A 21,007-nucleotide genomic window follows, 5' to 3' on the forward strand; every position below is an offset into this window, starting at 1 on the left:
TAGATTTTTTTAAGCGACTACAGAATGCCTGAAAAACCTCCCAAATTAATGATATTCATAAAAAAAAATGAAGTATACACAAGGAATCGCGCTGCTATCCATGCAGCGTGAGCTTGCAGCCTCCATCGACGTCGTCGCGACGTTTTACGTTTCACCAGAAGTAAGCATTTGCGTTGTAAAGCCCTTCTAGCTGCCTGGTCCATGCTTGTCCAAGCCTATATTGCGGACGAGGCAGCCAGCTGTGAATGACACAACAACGTTAATAAGACAGAAAAGAGCAGATTAGATCAAGGAAATAACCCGATTCAAGAATATCTTGGCTGATATCAAGAAGAAACTGATGTGGGAAGAGTGTGCCAGGCGGAGGGCATATAAGCATCGGTTTCTTAATGTAACAGAGTAGACTCGAAGGAAAGGTGAACCTACACAGAGCGTGGCACACCTGCGTAATGGAGCCGGTAACGTCTACTAGCGCGGGGCTTTCTTCTGAGTCTCCACAATTCTGATGTGCCATCTACATCGACGGGTGCTCGACCACAAGGGAACGTTATCGCGTTTCACTATTAAGGCGCAGCTTAAACGTTTTTCAAGCTTTTATTTCTTTCTTTTTCAGGGGGAAGGGGGGGGGGAGTTGCTTCATTTGTCTTCAATAGGAGGTCTAAGACTTATCGCAAATGTCGATGTGTCGTGTGTTCAATTGCGCCTTCACCTTCGCTGTTGTTATCCACCACAGCGACAATACTGAGCCTGACGGTACATTTTCGGAAATTCTATAGTTTTAATAAGTACCACGAACTAGGGCAGATAAGTACTAGACGTAAATAAGCACTGCGATAATCGATCTCAGTGATTTTTGTCGGTTTTGTAGCTCGCTGATGCATCCACGCACCGCTGCGGTTGTATAGGCTTTACGTTGTGTTTAAAGTTCTGTAGGCTTTACGGCATTCGTTTTTGTCTGCAGCGAATCCCAGCTGTCACGCTCTTGTAGTTCATCACGCCATAGCCTTTGACGATCTCTAGTGGGACCTGGAACAAAGAAGCGAGGGGAGAAACCGCATGTTTAGCCAAGGTGTTTCAGTGGTGGTGTGCGCGTGTTATACGCTCTGTAGTTCCCGCTCGCAAGACACTGATGAAGGAGCGCCAGTCAGACGACAACAAGATTTTAAAATAGCATTTAAAAAGAGGAACCCAACCAGGCGTGATTCTTAAGGCTCATGAAGAGTGGATGCCAAACGGTTCGCAACAATTTCTTGGTCACAGGTCACCAGGGCATGCATGGCATGGCGCTACCTTTTCTCAACAGAATAAAGAATTTTACAGAATAAGATAATGTGCTGTTATGGTCGGAGTGGATGCACCTCACCATTACATATATTTACTGGTGGTGACCACTGTGATCCTCCTCACGTGAGACCGGCTTGTTTCCAAGGAACAGTGGCACTATTTTCCCAATCACAAGGATAGAAAAATACTGTCACTGTTCCTTGAAGCGCTGCTGTATCGAGCTCGACAGCCCATGCAACCGGAAGACGCGGCTAAAAAACAGCTTCGACTCTTTGTTCAGAGGCAAACACTATACCGAACTGCTTTGCCGGTCAAAGCTATAACACGCAAAAAAAGTAAAGTGAATAACAAGCACGTTGCCATTTGGAGGCGATATCTGTAGTCGCGTAATAAACAATGCTTCTACAATTTATGGTGTAGGTGAAAGAAAAATTTAAAAAAAAAAGCGTTGTAATTCTCACGTTCACCGTATTAGGAGAAATATTACTTCGGTCTGACCGGTTAAACCGAATCGCGCATGAAAACACCAATTCTGGTAATTGATGTTCAAGGGATTGCAACAATTTTGTTCAGCGTAAAGCCATTTTTGCTCACTTTTCTCGTCAGTTTATTTTTGAAGATGATCGGGTTATTTCATGAGCGATACGAGGGCAATATGTGACAGGATAAGAATATTATCATGCATTATCACCGTACCTGTGTCTCTGGCACTCGAACAAACTCCACATGATGCACTGCGTGCAAGAGGCATATCTTCAAAGCTTTAAGGGCGAAGTGTGATCCGATGCAGTTTCGCGGCCCTGCCCCGAAGGGAAGGTATGTGTATGGTCTGATGGTAGCAGCGTTCTCTTCACTGAACCTGCACAACGAACGCACAAAAACGTAAGCTGCTTCATGCAATCTCTGCAGTGTTTCATGTGATGTAAATATCGGTTTGTTGATTTATTAGTCTTTAACGTCCCATAGTGACTCACGCTATGAGGGACGCCGTAGTGAAGGGCTCCGGAAATTTCGACGACCTGGGGTTCTTTCACGTGCACTGACATCGCACAGTACACGGTCCTCTAGAACATATTGCACTTTGCTCGTACAGTACCGTTACGCCGGCTGCTTTAACGCATGAGCCCTTATGAACTCAGTGGCGAACCGTGGATTCCCGCCCAGAACCTTCTAGCCATTGAGCCCTGTGGTGACGGTTATACATAATGGGCGTTGACTGCTATAATGGGCATATTGCGTAAACACGCTATCCCATAGCATTAAATTTCTTCATTTAAGCTTCGGGATGAACTAAGAAATCCCGTTCAGCTCTTTGTGATGGATGCTAAATCAATTTGTCAAGTAGGGAATCTCCGTTTCGCCCTGTTCAAGTAACATTCTCCTCTTGATCCGAAATTTCATACGGCTTCAAGGCGCTTAGCAGAACAACGTAGTTTAGCCGGCTGAAGTCATTAACGACTTCCTGTGCCCTGTATGCCCAGCTGGTAATCGATACTTGTCATTATTATTTATCACGGCGTCTAGTGCAAAGCAAGCATGCGCCATATGCCCCCTATGGCTAGAGGTCTCCATATTAATGTCGGTCTGGAATGGCAAACAGTCCGACTTGTTACTCTCGCAAATGTGAGTAAACCGTTGCTTGCATGTTCCGCTTCTGTTGTCGTTTCGATCTCCCACGCTTGGCTTTGCGGACGGCTTTATGCGAGTTGTACTCTAGGCTTTTCTTGGAGGCAAGATTCATGGATCGTAGCGCCGCCATTACACTGTTTACGAAGTTATACGACTGATGCTGCAGCACATTATCTCTGCAGGCCTAAGGTTTCCAATGCAGATTCTGCACATCGTAGTCTATGCGCGTCATCTGTTCTGGAGCGCAGGTTAGCCCTCCGAATCTTGGTAGTCAGGATAGTGTGGTCTTCTGTCCTTTCTTTGGCGTTAGAGTATCGAAAGGGTCTGCAGTGACTCACGTGCGACATAGAAGGTAGGAGACGCTTGCGATTTACTTTTGTTTCGTTTTACCTCTGCTATTCGAGCTTAGCTGCAGCAAGCGTGGCAAAGCCGCAATAGCGTCACCAAAAAGTCAACAGTCAGATTCCCTATGAAGCAAACAGTTCGATTCTTTTCAATGGACAGACTCACCTGTCGGGATCGAACAGTTCTGGATCAGGGAAGTTTTGCGGATCCCGGTGCATGGCGTAGACCGGTATTGCCACAATGCACCCTTTAGGAATGCGAATTTTGGTGTCGCCTAGGAGGTAATCTTCCTGAGTGCAGCGTTCGATCCTGTGCGTGAGGCAGTATACTATTGTAACAAGGAGACTTCGTTGAGTAAACTCCTTATTCTCCTAATGCCTAAAGCGCTCATTCACCCTGTCAACTAGTATTGCGAACAACCTCCCTATCTTTCCGCTTTTTTATCTCTACTGTGGTCGCCTGAGCGGTGGTATTAGTGTGTAGGAGCCACACACATAGCAAATATTTTTTTTACTGCCTAAGAAGTGTAAGTGCCATTGAAGGGAAATACCGGCGTGTGTCTCTGCGCGGCAGCCGAATGAAGCCTCCGATGCTTGCCGCGAGCCAAGCGCGAGAACCGCCCTCCAGCTAGGGGGAAACCTAGGGGTAGAGCGGATAGGCGTAGGGTGCCTCGATGATAGGCAGGGCGCAGCGACACCCACAAGCGGGCCCGCGTCAGCGCATCATGTCAACGAGCGCGCATCATCGACTGATCCAACGCGGCGCAATAAGTAAGGCGAAATGTGTATAATACAACGAATGCAAAAGCACAAAAATGTCGTTAGTGGGCCTCAAATGTTAAGAGAAGTGTGAATGCAGCAAATGTAAAGCATAAAATCATTAAGACACAAAAGGCAGCCAGAGAAAATCGAAGTCTATTGGCGCAACTTTCAGGCAGTGGAATGCGGACAAAGAGAAAATCATCAAATGGGAAAGAATCAAATAAAAAAGCATATTAGTCTTAAAGAGCAATCTGTTTACGCAGTTCACCACATCAGGCTATTTGAGAGTTGGCCAATCTTTTTTTTTTGTTTTTTTTTTTCGGGTGGTGGTGACTGGGCAACTCAAGCACAGCAAAACCGCTGCTAACAGAAAGCTAGGAGGGAGGGGGGAAAGGAGGGGTTCTGATCGCTTCCCCCCTCCCCCCCCCCCCCTTTGAATATGTCCCTGGTAGGCGCGAGGTGCCTTTGTTTGCGTTCTGGTTTGTTAGACTTTGTCAGTGCCTTCGGGCCAAAAATAACAGACGGCCTGCACAGGCAGTATTCACTTTCCTGTCCGGTTATGACACTGCTGTGCTCCATAGAGAACGCCCGAGAAATGAGCTCTGAATGATATTGTCAGCATAGATCCATCTGCAAAATACATTATTTACGCCGACGATACCAGTCTGTTTTTCTCTGGTCATTCAGGTATTGATCTATCGAGCCGTGCTAACACGACCTTAGGCAAAATTGATCAATGGGCATCTAAGAACAGTTTAAAACTTAATGTAAATAAAACAAAAGCTGTACTCTTCCACCCCAAAAACAGATTATTCGAGTTATCCCCACTCATACTCAACGACAGTCAAATAGAAGTTAGCAAATCTGTCAAAACGTTAGGCGTCTATTTTTCAGACAATATGTCATGGGATGCCCATGTAGAATACTTAGCCACAAAGCTCTCACGCACTATAGGTTCCATACGTCGACATCTTTCAGTATTTCCTCTCTCGATTAATATTCTCCTATACAATGCACTTTTTTCCTCTATTTTAAACTATTGCTCACTAGTGTGGGCAACCACAACTGGAGAAAATATCACTAAGTTATTACTGCTGCAAAAAAGAGCAATCAGACTAATTTCTAAAGCTCCTTTCACCGCACACACAGGGCCATTATTTGAGCAACTAAAAATTGTTAAAATGACATCTTTGTATAACTACAGACTTTCCCTACTTTATAGACTAGGCATCACCAAGAAGGACGACACGCTAACATTACTAGCGGTGCTTCAACAACACATCAATACACATAACATCCGAAATCCAGAACGTTGGCATATCACTGGCTGTCGCACAAACTACGGCAAGCAGATGCTTCGTTATAGGCTTCCTGTTTTACTCAATCAGCACTCACGCAATAGTCGGAAAGATTTTACAGTTGTTTCCCTGAAACAATTCCGTCAAATGTTTTTGTGAACAGTTTGTCCATGTCCTCATTTAGTGCTATGTACATGATGTACTCTGATTTTTCTTTTTGTGCTTTTTAACTCAAATTTCTTTCAATTTTGATTTATTGATGTAAAAATTCAGTCAGTTCATTTATCCTGCGCTGCCAAATGCCGTCAGAAAGGGGGCAGTCACCCCGTCAAGCTGCTCTCTGAAGCAGCTTTTTCGTGGCTGCTCCTTTCCTTTGTAAAAGAGGAAAAATAAACTATTATTATTATTATAATTTCAGTGCACGTTGAAAAACTGTAAGGGATACAGATGCTATAACGCTCGCTATTTCTCTTTAACTGCAGTAAGGGGCCACCCGTGCGCTGCCGAACACTGTTCGCCGGTGACAACTGGCTGGCCGCGCCGATAATACAAAGCAGCTTCAACTTGAGCTTGCACACTGACGAATCTCTTGAATTTAAACACACGCTTCCGCTGATTGTCCATGTTGCGTAAGATTATGTCATTTACTTAATATTGTTTTATAAGAACTTGATTATGAGCCTCAAATTTATTTCTTAGAACTGTGGTACTCAGACGTGTCATGGTCTCAGCGCAATCTTGGCTGGGTTGGTGTCGCAACGTAGTCGCACATCGTACACCGTCCTACAGGAACGATAGCAATACTTGAATCATCATCATCATCATCATCATCAGCCTGACTACACCCACTGCAGGGCAAAGGCCTCTCCCATGTCTCTCCAATTAACCCTGTCCTTTGTCAGTTGCCGCCACTGTATCCCCGCAAACTTCTCAATCTCATCCGCCCACCTAACTTTCTGCCGTCCCCTGCTACGTTTGCTTTCTCTTGGAATCAACTCCGTTACCCTTAAGGACCAGCGGTTATCATGCCTTCGCATTACATGCCCTGCCCAAGCCCACTTCTTCCTCTTGATTTCAACTAAGATGTCATTAACCCGCGTTTGTTCCCTCACCCACACCGCCCGCTTTCGATAGGCATTACCAAAAGCATCCAGGGGCGAATACATGCGCAATACTAACGCACATTATCCTGAACACCCATAAGGGATAAAGCTATCGCTCATTATCACTCAACCACTGACACGTAATTCGGCTTGCGAGTATTTCAAAGAACAAAATTGCGAAAGTGTGAGGCTTTCGCTGAACGAATCAAAGGTCCGCACCAACCTATTAGTTGAAGGATACAACCGTATGGCTTCAGAAATTACGCACTGCAAGTACTTCAATCCAAATATCACATCAAGACTTGGTTCCGGTCCCTGTAGAACAAAGGCTTCATTTTATTCAAAACAGCATATTTCACAATCGCTCTTAAGTTGCAGTACCATGTTCAACTTAGTCACTAAACTAAAAACAATTTAATGTAACATTAATTTAACGTTGCATTTAATTTCACGTTTCCAAGAGCACACTTACCACGGGTAACGCCCTGTGCTGTTCTTTCTTTTTACACGTAACGCATTGCATCGGCGCTCTCATTTGAGACATGTCTGGGTTAGCGTTTTTGAGGTGCGCATATTCAGGAGTGCTTGTCTAGACCTCGCATTTATTTACAGAAATCGCGGAAGTCTGAGACCATCCCACTGCTGGCGTGCAAACCACGGTGATAAGAGGGGAACGAAAAAGTTTTGGTAGCACACTCGTCATCAAAAGTTGACGGGGCGCACGCGCAACACCCTCTAGAGAATTCTCTAGAAGGTGTTGACACGTGTCGCCAAAAAATGCCATTTTCGTGTATCAAGGCAAGTAGCCTGAGAATGGCAGGGGCGCTGCAGGGTCCCCGCTGCAGGCTTTCATTTCAGGGTTCATCTACTGGCGTACACAATATTTACTTTCTTTCTTTTTTTTTTTCAACTAGCGCGCTTCGTAAACTTTTGACGCCCGGAGTAGATTCTGTTCGCGCGTAATTCCGCTACCCAAAGAGCGCTTATAGGTTTATATACTATCCAAACGAAGCTTTGTCCAGGAATGGTGCACCTAGATATCTCTGTTTGCTTTTTACCGAATGATCAGTAGCGCAATATAGAGAAACAGATGAAGATGTTGCTCAGAAGTATACAGAACAAGGTGCCAAAAATAGCACCTTCAAAAAGTTTGTGCTTTTTTCTCGATTTTTCTAACCATTGATTTGGCTAATTTGAAAAGAAAAAAAAAATCCACCGCTCACGTGGGCTGGAAAACTGTACTCAAGCAGTTCAAATAGCCGTCAATAAACAACTAACAAAAACACAATATCAACGCAGCTTCTATCCCTGAACTCACTCCTTGGCGCATGTTATTGATTGATTGATTGATTGATTATCAATACCTCAAATGCCCCAGGAATGGGGTATTACATGAGGGATGGGCTGAATTTGTCACTAATGGAAGATTGGATGGCAGCCTTGAAGTGCAGTGGATCGGAGTGGTGCACGGAGTCGAATGGCAGGCCGTTCCAGTCTCGAGCAGTTTGCACGAAGAATGAGCGAAGATGAGCTGTAGTCTGTGCTGGGGGAGGGTAGACTGTTTTGGGATGGTTGGTACGGCTTGATAAGCGATGAGCTGGCAGGATAGCTGAAACATCAAGTTGGCTGTGATAAAATTTATGAAAGAGGCAGAGCCGAAAGATGCAACGTCTGGACTCGAGATTAGTAAGATTAGCCTCAGATTTAAGTGCAGTGACGCTGGTGTGATACGAGTAGTCCGAAAAAATAAATCTAGCTGCGCGATTCTGAACTGATTCGAGGGTGTTTGAAAGGTTAGATTGATGAGGGTCCCAGACTGAGCATGCGTACTCTAACTTCGGCCGGACAAATGTGAGGTATGTTAATGTTTTAATTGAAGCAGAAGCGAGTCGCAAGTTCCTACGGAGGAAGCCAAGAGTGCGATTGGCTTCGTTTGTTATGTTTGTTATGTGCGCTGACCAATTAAGTTTGTTAGAAAATGTGATGCCGAGATATTTATACGATTCCGAAGACCACTGACGAAGACAGCCACTCAAAAGGCGACAACCATCTGCTTACGTGTTTTGCGATGCACTCGTCAACTTCCTTCCTCAGCCTTTCCTGCACACGGGGGTGCACAGCCAGCAAGTAGCTCACGAGGGCAGCGAAGCTCGCCACGTTGTCTTGGACAGCGAACAAGTAGATCGCGCACTGCGCCAGTGCTTCCTCGGATGTGAGAGCTGTGGGGAGCGTAGCAAAGCTTCCGTTCAAGCAAAGCAAGTAGTGGCTGATTGATGGTAAGAAGGCCCCCAATTATTCGGACATCTAATGGGCTGTGCTACTCAATATGAATTTCAAAATTGGAGAGGACACTTAAGTTTTGCCTTTAGGGCATGACGCAGGCTTTCTATCCTGAGCAGTTTGACACCCTTAAACGCAATTTTCTGTTTTTTTTTCAATTCTTTAAATTAATTAACTGATCAATTACACACTGTAAATGTCCTTGATTAGCATCATCACAGCCTGGCACTGATGTCATCAGCGTGTTCGCGAACGGCAGTGTCGCGCGTTGCGATTCTGCTCATTCAGTCGTCTGTCACATGTGCTTGTCCCTGAAATGAACACACACCTGTGCATTTCGATCAAGTTACGTAACGTGATCGCAATACGGGCGTTCTTTTTTTTTCCTCTTGTTTATATCTCTAGGCTTTCTGGATGTAAAACTAACTCTACTCCAGACTTTTCCTTTCTCTTCATCCAATAAACAAGTCAAATATAATTAGCACTCACTCTTGTTCCGAGATCTTTGTTCTTTGTCATCCACTTTTTCAGTCCGGCAATCCTTTGTTCCATTTGTATGAAGTGACGTGGAATTTGTCATTCGAGCGTTTATCATCAGCTCTAGAAAATCATCGTAGTGCTGCGCAAACGATAAAACAAGCTGATATGAGCGACGTAACATAGTCCAATAGCCGCCCGCGCAACAAGACCCATGTAACCTGTGATAATTTCAGTGCTCAACGTCAGCGCTTCAGCAGACATTGTACTTCCCTATATTACCTAATTAAAGACAACGGCCACTCTCTGAAATTAGGCTTAAAATATGGCAAAGCCGTCTACTTAATGTATACTGAGAACAAGTTGAAGTTTGCATATACGAGGTCTGTTAGAAAAGTATCCGACTTTATTTTATTTTTTTTTTGCGAACACCTGATGGATATGAAACAAGCGCGCTTGCATCACGTGACCTTGAGCCTTCGTGCGCATGCACGAATTTTTTACCGCCTGCCGATAGCGTCAGTCGCTAGGAAGCATCATTTGAGTGAGGCGGTGCGCAGTGCTCTCGTCGGTTTTTTGTTCCAAGGAAAATGGCGGAGCGAGAGGAGCAGCGCTACAACCTCAAATTTTGCCAGAAACTTGGCGATAGCCAAGTGGAAACCATTCGGAATATTCAGACGGCTTTCGGTGAAGATGCTATGAGTAGCACACATATTAAGCAGTGGTACAATTGATTTAAAGATGGCCGCTCATCGATGGAGAGCGAGCCACACTCCGGTCGGCCATCAACATGCCGAAATGACCAGGTCATTGCCGAACTGAACGCTGTGGTGATGCGGGACCGTCGCGTGGCTATCCGAGAAATTGAGGAAGAGGTGGACATGAGCAATTTTTCCGCACATTCCATTATCACCGAAGATTTGGCCATGGAGAGAGTTGAGGCGAAATTCGTGCCGAAGCTGCTCACGGTGGAGCAAAAGCAGCTTCATGTTGAAGTCTCACGGGACATGCTGGATTCCGCAAACAGTGACCCCGACTTAATCAACATCATAATAACTGGTGACGAGTCTTGGGTGTACAGGTACGACCCGGAAACCAGATCGCAGTCGTCACAGTGGAAGCATTCCACGTAACCAAGACTTCAGAAGGCCCGCCAAGTGCGCAGCAATGTGAAAGTGATGCTGACTGCTTTCTTTGGCACCCTCTGTGTGGCAGACCACGAGTACGCACTTCACAGGGTCAAACAATGACCAAAGAGTGCTACAGGGATGTCCTTTGTTGCCTACGTGATGCTGTGCGGCCCAAGAACCCGGAGTTGAGGTCAACAGGAAAATGGCGCATCCGTCACGACAATGCTCCCGCACATTCCTCGCACTTGATTCAGACTTTTTTGGCGAAAAACCAGACTCCTGTAGTTCAACACACTCCTTACTCTCCTGATATGGCCCCTGCGATTTCTGGCTGGTTCCCAAAATCAAAAGGCCATTGAAAGGAGCGCGATTTCAGACAAGGAAGAACATTATGGCTGCAACGACAGCTGAGCTAAACTCCATTCCGAAAGGGGCCTTTTCGGAATACTTCCCAAAATGGCAGCACCGCTGGGAGAAGTGTGTGGTAGCACACGACGGCGGGCCAATATTGGAAATCCACTGGCAAAGCGTGGCCCTAACTAGGCCCAGAGTTGCCAGTGAGCATCCGATATTGGTTGTGCCACTCCTTAGCACATCCAACAATGGCCCTGGTTGTCCGTCGCTTTACCAGTATTGGCTGAGCCCTCATTAGATCCTGGCTATCATGGGCCAGGTTAGACAGGATTGCCCCACTGTTTGCCATTGCTGGCTGTGCCATCATCGAATCATGGCTATCATGGGCCATGTTAGCCAGTGTTGTTCCACTCTTTGCCAGAATTGGCTATGCCATTTCCGGGAGCTGGCTATATTGGCCTAGGATTACCACCGCTTATCCAGTGTTCAAAGTATACTGGCAAACGTTGGTAAACATTGTGTCATCCATTAAAATGGGTTCAAAATTAATTTTATTGTCGAGTACCATATCGGCAGTTCATAATTTTCGAACGCGCTAAAACATGCGAGTTCAAAGATTTGGTTTTATTTATTATTATATTTTAAGCGAACACTTTTGCAGTTTGTGAGCAAAGCTACCCCCCAGGTAGCACACGGCAGCGGGCCAATATTGGAAATCCACTGGCAAAGCGTGGCCCTAACTAGGCCCAGAGTTGCCAGTGAGCATCCGATATTGGTTGTGCCACTCCTTAACACATCCAACAATGGCCCTGGTTGTCCAACGCTTTACCAGTATTGGCTGAGCCATAATTAGATCCTGGCTATCATGGCCCAGGTTAGCCAGGATTGCCCCACTGTTTGCCATTGCTGGCTGTGCCATCATCGAATCCTGGCTATCATGGGCCATGTTAGCCAGTGTTGTTCCACTCTTTGCCAGAATTGGCTATGCCATTTCCGGGAGCTGGCTATATTGGCCTAGGATTGCCACCGCTTATCCAGTGTTCAAAGTATACTGGCAAACGTTGGTAAACATTGTGTCATCCATTAAAATGGGTTCAAAATTATTTTTATTGTCGAGTACCATATCGGCAGTTCATAATTTTCGAACGCGCTAAAACATGCGAGTTCAAAGATTTGGTTTTATTTATTATTATATTTTAACCGAACACTTTTGCAGTTTGTGAGCAAAGCTACCCATGATTCCGTTGGAAAAGCTGCACTCTGGTTGCGCAGTGAGCAGCAATGATACGTTTAGAAGAATTGCGATCGAAGTCCTGTTGATCAGAATTAACGTTCTGATTACACCCGACACGCCTTCAACAAAAATTGTCAACAGGTGCCTTCAACAAAAATCAAATAAGTTTCATTTGATTAAATTTTTGGAATAAAAAAATCACTTTTTTTTTATTCGCTCTAGGAATTCACTGCCGCAGTACGCAGCTGGTGTCTGCTTCAGGGAGATCGCGATACAAACGTAATAGATTAGCGCAAGTGCATTCGCTAAACCGAAATTGTGCTCAGTTTTGGCAACGTCCAGAAACGAAGCAGTCGCCTCGTAATTTCGAATTATGCGTTGCGCTCGTGAAATATTAGGCGGGTGCTTCATAAACGCACGCGGACACGTGCTAAGCGATTCCTACGCTACGTCTTGCCCTGTGATCGCGCCTTTCCCGTGTTTTCTGATTTGCTATTTCCTTCCTTTTCTGCAAATCGTTGTGTTGGAAATTGTTGTTTTTGACCATTTTATTCTTCTGTTGCGTAATTTGCATTGGGGGCTATATAGCTCTTGCTCACATCTTTGCATATTTACTCGCAGGTTTTTTTTTCTTTCGAACATCACCTTTATTGATGAAAACCATCGAAAGTAGTTGCGAACCACAATAGACCCTTTACAAAAGTTAGCCCCATCTAGTGAGAAAAACATGAACAGCGCACGGCGGCCATGTTTGGTTCAGTCCGTCCGCGCCGCCCGGAGTACTCGGAGGACAGTTCATTGTACCCGGAGAGTGCGCGCCAACGTGAGCCCTCGTGGAACTCGTGCACGCACAGCGAGCTTCATTGGAATTCCCGCAAGTGATTGCGTCATTTGTTGGCATCACAACAGTCGGTGCTAGCACCAAGCTCCATTCGGAATGCCAGCATGTTGCTGCGTGCCTTTCTGCAGCCAGCGCAGCGTCGTAGACGCGCACGGAAACAAGGTGTGTATACGACCGTTCGTTTGCATTCTTGATCGGCTTTACAAGTGTCACCTGCAGCATGTCAGGCATTACGGCATGTACCTCTGACTGGGAGATAGCTCATAGAACGCGATCGCGATCACCTGAAACAGCGAGGTTGTTTTGCGTGCAATGGAGCCTTGTGAACTTCACGAAAGCTTGTGCTGAGATGGAAAATGACACTGGAGAAGGAGCAATACATGTGTAACGAACGCTAAAGCTCGAATAGATCCGTTGGAGCCTTTTGTACGTGGATTGCATTCGCCATTCTCTATTTGACTTATTACAAGGGCATGATTACCGAAGCTAGTTTTCAAACCATTGTGTGAAATGGCCGTGCATTGTGCAGATGGCAATATGGTTGCCTAGGGCGCCCAAGCTGCCTGTTTCACGCTACAAGAGCGCCTGCCAAAGCCGCGGCGTCCTGTAAAGCAGGAAAAGATGAGGCATCACACGTGTAGCGTCATGGTCACATCCAGCCCGTTTCAAAAGATGTTATCGCCTGATGACGCGTGCGAAATCCGGTATGCGTCCAGAGCGCGCAGCTCAGGTTTCTAGACTGTGCCTATGAGTACTTGCCAGCGCGATCCACAAAATAACGAAGCTTGCGTTCCACTCTAGTGGGTTTTCTCGAATCCCATGATGGTTTCTTAGTTGACAGCCACCCGAAAAGTCAGTTGGTTTTGTAAAGATGACGATTTCTTGTTTATTTCCTCTTTTAGTAGACATTTCAAGCTTTAACCTCATATGCAAGAGCTGAAATGGGCGGCCTCGGGAAAAGGGAACTGTGCTGAAATGATAAGGAATTTTAAAAATCAGCTATCACCGCGCCATGCCTGCTTCGCGCAAGAGTTCGTGTGATCAGATTTTCCAGTATTGCTATAAAGTATAGCATCCACAGCTATAATGTGGTGCTTGTTGACAAAACCTGTTTATTGCCGCCGCGGTGGCTCAGCGGTTATGGTGCTCGGCTGCTGACCCAAAAGACGCGGGTTCGATCCCGGCCGCGGCGGCTAGAATTTCTTTGGAGGAGAAATTCTGGAGGCCCGTGTACTGTGCGTTGTCAGTGCACGTTAAAGAACCCCAGGTGGTCGAAATTTCCGGAGCCCTCCACTACGGCGTCTCTCATAGCCTTAGTCGCTTTGGGACGTTAAACACCATAAACAAACTAACTAAAACCTGTTTATTATTTGTGCAGGTCTCCTTCCATGGTTTCCCAAGCAACCCGGCTTTGAGAAAGAAGTGGATTATTGCAATACGCAGAGATGTGGGGAAAGACTTCACTATAACGCATCACACCACGCCTCGGCTCTCAAAATATGCCTCTAGCCGTCGCTGGCAGAAACCGCCAGGGACAAAAGAGAGGTCCCTAGAGCAGGAAAAGACTTCGCTTGACATTGAAAATCCGTTCCACGCACAGTACACTTGGCGACAACGTTACAAGCACGGACACAACGGCGGGCACTGACGGACGGACACGGAGCGATCCAAAGATGGCCGCCACAGCGGGGTCAGGCGAGGTCAGCGTGCCTGTCACTGTTGCCAGACCTACTTTTGTAAACCCTCTATTCAACATGCCTTTGTTTGTTTTTGTTTTTTTTGCGCGAAACTTCCACCCCAACAAACAATTTGAGGATTCTTCGACGACCACTGAATAAATGGACTGACAACTGGCGTTAGACGCATGTTAACCTAGCTTGTTTGGCGCATGTACGGTACATGAAACTATGAAAGAGCGCGCATTCTGCTTGGATATTATTTTTGCTTTATATTTTTGTTATGTGGTAACATTTTAAGCTATCTTGAACTAACAGAAGCCACATCATACGGCCCCACAAAATACGCGAGTGTCTCAAGTCGTTTTGGCGAAATGCATCTTGAAGCTCCAAGTTTTTCACTTCAAAATTTTCAGGCTTTTGCTGCAGCTTTGTAGCAATACTTTGACGCTTCCGTGTTTCCCATCCACTTCTCTCTTGTAGATATTGCTTTCTGTACTGCCTGTGGCCATGTGACTCATTCTCCAAAAATTCCAAACCCTTTTCACGTGCTTTGGCCTCTTTCCCTCTCTCTTTCAAGTCTTCAAGTCCACTATCTCCCCACCTGTTCTCCCGGCCGTGCCCTTTTCCAGGGAGCGGGCTAACCCCCCACCCCGCGAAGCGCTATTTTTTCTTTTTGGTTGTCACTTTCTCAAACCTGTTTTCCCTCGCACGCAGCTACGTGCTTCGCTGTTCCTCCACCTCCCTGTCTCCACCTTTCAGCTCGAGGACTTTTCTCGGAACCACAAAACCTGTGTAAAGGAAAATTACTCTCTCCCCTCCAGCACCCCCCCCCCACACACACACACACACCATCGTCTCCACTGCTCGTCTTGGAACCGCGCGACTCATCACAATAAGACATTCTTGACTGCACGGCGGAGCTCAACCACGTGCACAACCAACGCGACGAAAATGCATGCACACTCGAGCTAGCACCGTTCATAGTCTGTGCACGCGAAAAGCCACACTCATATATTAGGAGAGCTCCGACGCTGTTCGTACCGCCTGCAAGATCTTTTGTAAGTACTAAAACTCTTTTACCTTGATATACGTCTGGAAGTTAAAGTGGTTTTTGTAGTAAATGTTGCTTTGACTACATGCGCCTTTATTTTTTAGGCAGGAGAAGAGAGCGAGCCAAAAAGCACGAGGAAGACTTCTGTGTACCCACTCTCATTGCGAAATGGCTTGCTTGACGTCGTGCGCAGTGGAATTGTGGCCGAATGGTGAGAATTTAATTTTTCGTCTTTGGTGAGATGAACTCACTAAAGATTCACTACTTTGGCTAACAGCGGGTTTGAACTCATATGACTTGAGATAGGATGCATTCGGGAATATGTCCTTTACCGCTTATGCACGACGGAAATCAGAACCGCTTAATTAATTTTCCACTGCAGACTAGTTGGTAAGGATATGTGTAATACTTCCGTAGTGTTTCTTTTTGCCTTCTACTCTTGCAGACTCAATAGAAAATCCGCAATTACTGGTTAAAGCTTTTGCCCAAGTTCTCTCGCAATGAAAAAGGGCATTACTCTGGACTATAAGACTAGTATTTTTGTGTGGTTTTCAAGTTGCAGTTTCGAATCCAACTATAGCATGCATGCGAAGCAACTAAGGTAAAACAAAGGTGCCCTGAGTTCCTTGCGTTCAGCGTATTTCGTCAAAAATCGCAAGCCGCATTTTTAACCCCATTAAATAAAACTAATCAAAAATGTTGTTTTGACGTCCATGTGGAAGAGACGCTACAACCTGTGCATGTTTACTGGAATAAAAAATTACCTCGCAATTTAGAGATACGAGTTATATTAAAACAAAATATTACATTAATCTGTTTTCAATATCACATTAATTTGCTTATCTCGCATTGAATATATTTACTGGGAGTGCGACACGACGCATTAAACTAAATTAAACCATTTGGTATAAGGGAAGTTTAGTAAATTAAATTCCACTTTGTGCAACTAATGTGGTGCTGGTTCTTAAGAATAAATTAAAAATTATCCTGTAAAATATGTTGCTAGTGTCTTCACGATGACTGTGTTTCACAGAATTCGGTGTTATTTAATCATTTTTGTTTTTGTTCGGTGATGGCCATAATTCAACTTACCATGACATCATGCATCTCTTTGCAGGCTTGGCGCTTCGTGAGGCCATCGTGCAAGAACTGGACGAGGAATTTCTTTGAATGCAGTCCAGCAGTCCCCTTGCAAGTGGAGTGCAACGATTACTTTGGATATGACTGATCAGTTCACTGGAGGACAGCTCCGTTGAGCGCTTTATGGATGCCTTAGCCGTGCCGCAGCAGCTTGCCGAGATGCTTTGTCCAACCTGATCGGCACGCACCAAACTTGAAAATAAATTGTTTTCCCACAGCCTCTGCCACCATGCTCTTGGGCCCCTTTTCTTTACTCCCCACGGTGGCTGGTGGTAGCGCAAACCATCCTGTGTGCGCTAGAAGCGTGATTCTTGTAACTCAAAGCAATAAACGGGTCTTTTTTCTGGAATTCTTTCGCAACCTCATTTATGAATATTTGCTAGGTAGAATGGTATGTATGTACAGAGGGCAAAACGCATGTCTAGAACACGTTCTGAGCGTGTTTCGGGCGTAACACGCGATAACTAGCGATAAGATTTGGTTAAAAATGGTCTGGATGTAAACATGTACAGTTAAACTCATAGAATTTCATCGTCATTTTTTGTCCTCTTGGTCGCAGCGGCTTTGGGAGCTCCGGAACACACAGTTTGGTTGTTCTAGGCATGTGTTTTGCCCTCTGTACATCCATCCACAGTGCCGGTCATTGGCGAGTGGGTTAATTGCATGTGCCAGCGTTCGAAACCTGGATGCCATTATTCGAAAGCTGGAAACCATTATTCGAAAGCTGGAAACCATTATTCGAAAGCTGGATGCCAATATTCGAAAGCTGGAAACCATTATTCGAAAGCTGGCTACCAATGTTTGAAAGTTGGCTACCAATGTTTGAAAGTTGGATGCCAGTATGAGACCTTTGCTGGTCCATGCTGCAGAACGAACATCGGGACTGCGTTGGCCGCTTGATCGGCCGAGCGTTGGCCCAAAACTGGCATGAAAGTAAGGCCAATGTGTGAAGTGGTAGCGCTCGGCCCAAATGCCAGTGTAGGACCAATGTTCGTGCCAAGTTTTGCCAACACTTGCGCGACGTTCGGCCAATGTTGTTGTGCTGCCTGGGCCATGATTCCGTTGGAAAAACTGCACTCTGGTTGCGCAGTGAGCAGCAATAATACGTTTAGAATTGCGATCGAAGTCCTGTTGACCAGAATTAACGTTCTGATTACACCCGAGACGCCTTCAACAAAAATTGTGAACAGGTGCCTTCAACAAAAATCAAATAAGTTTCATTTTATTAAATTTTTGGAATAAAAAATCACTTTTTTTTATTCGCTCTAGGAATTCACTGCCGCAGTGCGCAGCTGGTGTCTGCTTCAGGGAGATCGCGATACAAACGTAATAGATTAGCGCAAGTGCATTCGCTAAACCGAAATTGTGCTCAGTTTTGGCAACGTCCAGAAACGAAGCAGTCGCCTCGTAATTTTGAATTATGCGTTGCGCTCGTGAAATATTAGGCGGGTGCTTCATAAACGCACGCGGACACGTGCTAAGCGATTCCTACGCTTCCCTACGTCGTGCCCTGTGATTGCGCCTTTCCCGTGTTTTCTGATTTGCTATTTCCTTCCTTTTCTGCAAATCGTTGTGTTGGAAATTGTTGTTTTTGACCATTTTATTATTCTGTTGCGTAATTTGCATTGGGGGCAATATAGCTCTTGCTCACGTCCTTGCATATTTACTCGCAAGATTTTTTTTTCTTTCGAACATGACCTTTATTGATGAAAACCGTCGAAAGTAGTTGCGAACCACAATTCAACATGCCTTTGTTTGTTTTTGCTTTTTTGCGCGAAACTTCCACACCAACAAACAATTTGAGGATTCTTCGACGACCACTGAATAAATGGACTGACAACTGGCGTTAGACGCATGTTAACCTAGCTTGTTTGGCGCATGTACGGTACATGAAACTATGAAAGAGCGCGCATTCTGCTTGGATATTTTTTTTTTTTCTTTATATTTTTGTTATTATGTGGTAACATTTTAAGCTATCTTGAACTAACAGAAGCCACATCATACGGCCCCACAAAATACGCGAGTGTCTCAAGTCGTTTTGGCGAAATGCATCTTGAAGCTCCAAGTTTTTCACTTCAAAATTTTCAGGCTTTTGCTGCAGCTTTGTAGCAATACTTTGACGCTTCCGTGTTTCCCATCCACTTCTCTCTTGTAGATATTCCTTTCTGTACTGCCTGTGGCCATGTGACTCATTCTCCAAAAATTCCAAACCCTTTTCACGTGTTTTGGCCTCTTTCCCTTTCTCTTTCAAGCCTTCAAGTCCAATATCTCCCCACCTGTTCTCCCGGCCGTGCCCTTTTCCATGTAGCGGGCTAACACCCCACCCCGCGAAGCGCTATTTTTTCTTTCTGGTTGTCACTTTCTCAAACCTGTTTTCCCTCGCGCGCAGCTACGCGCTTCGCTGTTCCTCCACCTCCCTGTCTCCACCTTTCAGCTCGAGGACTTTTCTCGGAACCGCAAAACCTGTGTAAAGGAAAATTCCTCTCTCCCCTCCAGCCAACCCCCCACCCCCCCCACACCATCGTCTCCACTGCTCGTCTTGGAACCGCGCGACTCATCACAATAAGACATTCTTGACTGCACGGCGGAGCTCAACCACGTGCAAACCAACGCGACGAAAATGCATGCACACTCGAGCTAGCACCGTTCATAGTCTGCGCACGCGAAAAGCCACACTCATATATTAGGAGAGCTCCGACGCTGTTCGTACCGCCTGCAAGATCTTTTGTAAGTACTAAAACTCTTTTATCTTGATATACGTCTGGAAGTTAAAGTGGTTTTTGTAGTAAATGTTGCTTTGACTACATGCGCCTTTATTTTTTCAGCAGGAGAAGAGAGCGAGCCAAAAAGCACGAGGACGACTTCTGTGTACCCACTCTCATTGCGAAATGGCTTGCTTGACGTCGTGCGCAGTGGAATTGTGGCCGAATGGTGAGAATTTAATTTTTCGTCTTTGGTGAGATGAACTCACTAAAGATTCACTACTTTGGCTAACAGCGGGTTTGAACTCATATGAATTGAGATAGGATGCATTCGGGAATATGTCCTTTACCGCTTATGCACGACGGAAATCAGAACCGCTTAATTAATTTTCCACTGCAGACTAGTTGGTAAGGATATGTGTAATACTTCCGTAGTGTTTCTTTTTGCCTTCTACTCTTGCAGACTCAATAGAAAATCCGCAATTACTGGTTAAAGCTTTTGCCCAAGTTCTCTCGCAATGAAAAAGGGCATTACTCTGGACTATCAGACTAGTATTTTTGTGTGGTTTTCAAGTTGCAGTTTCGAATCCAACTATAGCATGCATGCGAAGCAACTAAGGTAAAACAAAGGTGCCCTGAGTTCCTTGCGTTCAGCGTATTTCGTCAAAAGTCGCAAGCCGCATTTTTGACCCCATTAAATAAAACTAATCAAAAATGTTGTTTTGACGTCCATGTGGAAGAGACGCTACAACCTGTGCATATTTACTGGAATAAAAAATTACCTCGCAATTTAGAGACACAAGTTATGATATTAAAACAAAATAATACATTAATCTGTTTTCAATATCACATTAATTTCCTTATCTCGCATTGAGTATATTTACTGGGAGTGCGACACGACGCATTAAACTAAATTAAACCATTTGGTGTAAGGGAAGTTTAGTAAATTAAATTCCACTTTGTGCAACTAATGTGGGGCTGGTTCTTAAGAATAAATTAAAAATTATCCTGTAAAATATGTTGCTAGTGTCTTCACGATTACTGTGTTTCACAAAATTCGGTGTTATCTTTGTTATGTTTGTTTTTGTTCTGTGATGGCCATAATTCAACTTACCATGACATCATGCATCTCTTTGCAGGCTTGGCACTTCGTGAGGCCATCGTGCAAGAACTGGACGAGGAATTTGTTTGAATGCAGTCCAGCAGCCCCCTTGCAAGTGGAGTGCAACGATTACTTTGGATATGACTGATCAGTTCACTGGAGGACAGCTCCGTTGAGCGCTTTTTGGATGCCTTAGCCGTGCCGCAGCAGCTTGCCGAGATGCTTTGTCCAACCTGATCGGCACTCACCAAACTTGAAAATAAATTGTTTTCCCACAGCCTCTGCCACCATGCTCTTGGGCCCCTTTTCTTTACTCCCCAGGGTGGCTGGTGGTAGCGCAAACCATCCTGTGTGCGCTAGAAGCGTGATTCTTGTAACTCAAAGCAATAAACGGGTCTTTTTTCTGGAATTCTTTCGCACCCTCATTTATGAATATTTGCTAGGTAGAATGTTATGTATGTACATCTATCCACAGTGCCGGTCATTGGCGAGTGGGTTAATTGCATGTGCCAGCGTTCGAAAGCTGGATGCCATTATTCGAAAGCTGGAAACCATTATTCGAAAGCTGGATGCCAATATTCGAAAGCTGGAAACCAT

At 45.2% G+C, this 21,007-nt stretch overlaps 1 protein-coding gene and 2 long non-coding RNA genes across 6 annotated transcripts in view; 2 read left to right on the forward strand and 1 right to left on the reverse strand.

Annotated features, from left to right (window-relative positions):
* Window positions 1-161: 161 nt before the first annotated feature.
* Window positions 162-21,007, reverse strand: part of LOC149340927 (cytochrome P450 3A41-like) — a 79,573-nt gene continuing 58,727 nt past the window's right edge. For 3 of the 4 annotated variants that reach the window (XM_089549875.1, XM_089549873.1, XM_089549872.1), the window contains 6 exons: window positions 9,190-9,319; window positions 8,479-8,639; window positions 6,644-6,735; window positions 3,424-3,567; window positions 1,981-2,143; window positions 162-1,026 (listed from right to left, as the gene is read on the reverse strand). In XM_089549875.1, the coding sequence (XP_089406001.1) occupies window positions 937-1,026; window positions 1,981-2,143; window positions 3,424-3,567; window positions 6,644-6,735; window positions 8,479-8,639; window positions 9,190-9,319 (780 nt within the window). In that variant the 3' untranslated portion in view covers window positions 162-936. The remainder of the gene's footprint in view (window positions 1,027-1,980; window positions 2,144-3,423; window positions 3,568-6,643; window positions 6,736-8,478; window positions 8,640-9,189; window positions 9,320-21,007) is intronic. The other variant, XM_089549874.1, reaches the window with a different exon arrangement.
* On the forward strand, window positions 12,503-16,955 carry LOC149340928 (uncharacterized). Its single transcript, XR_016283677.1, has 3 exons — window positions 12,503-12,898; window positions 14,115-15,677; window positions 16,584-16,955. It is a non-coding gene; the product is annotated as an uncharacterized LOC149340928 (long non-coding RNA).
* On the forward strand, window positions 17,626-20,697 carry LOC149340929 (uncharacterized). The gene is made up of 2 exons (XR_016283679.1): window positions 17,626-19,537; window positions 20,448-20,697. It is a non-coding gene; the product is annotated as an uncharacterized LOC149340929 (long non-coding RNA).

The sequence above is a fragment of the Amblyomma mixtum genome, chromosome 6 (genome assembly GCF_055824585.1).
Source record: "Amblyomma mixtum isolate Tamu chromosome 6, ASM5582458v1, whole genome shotgun sequence".
NCBI lineage: Eukaryota > Metazoa > Arthropoda > Arachnida > Ixodida > Ixodidae > Amblyomma > Amblyomma mixtum.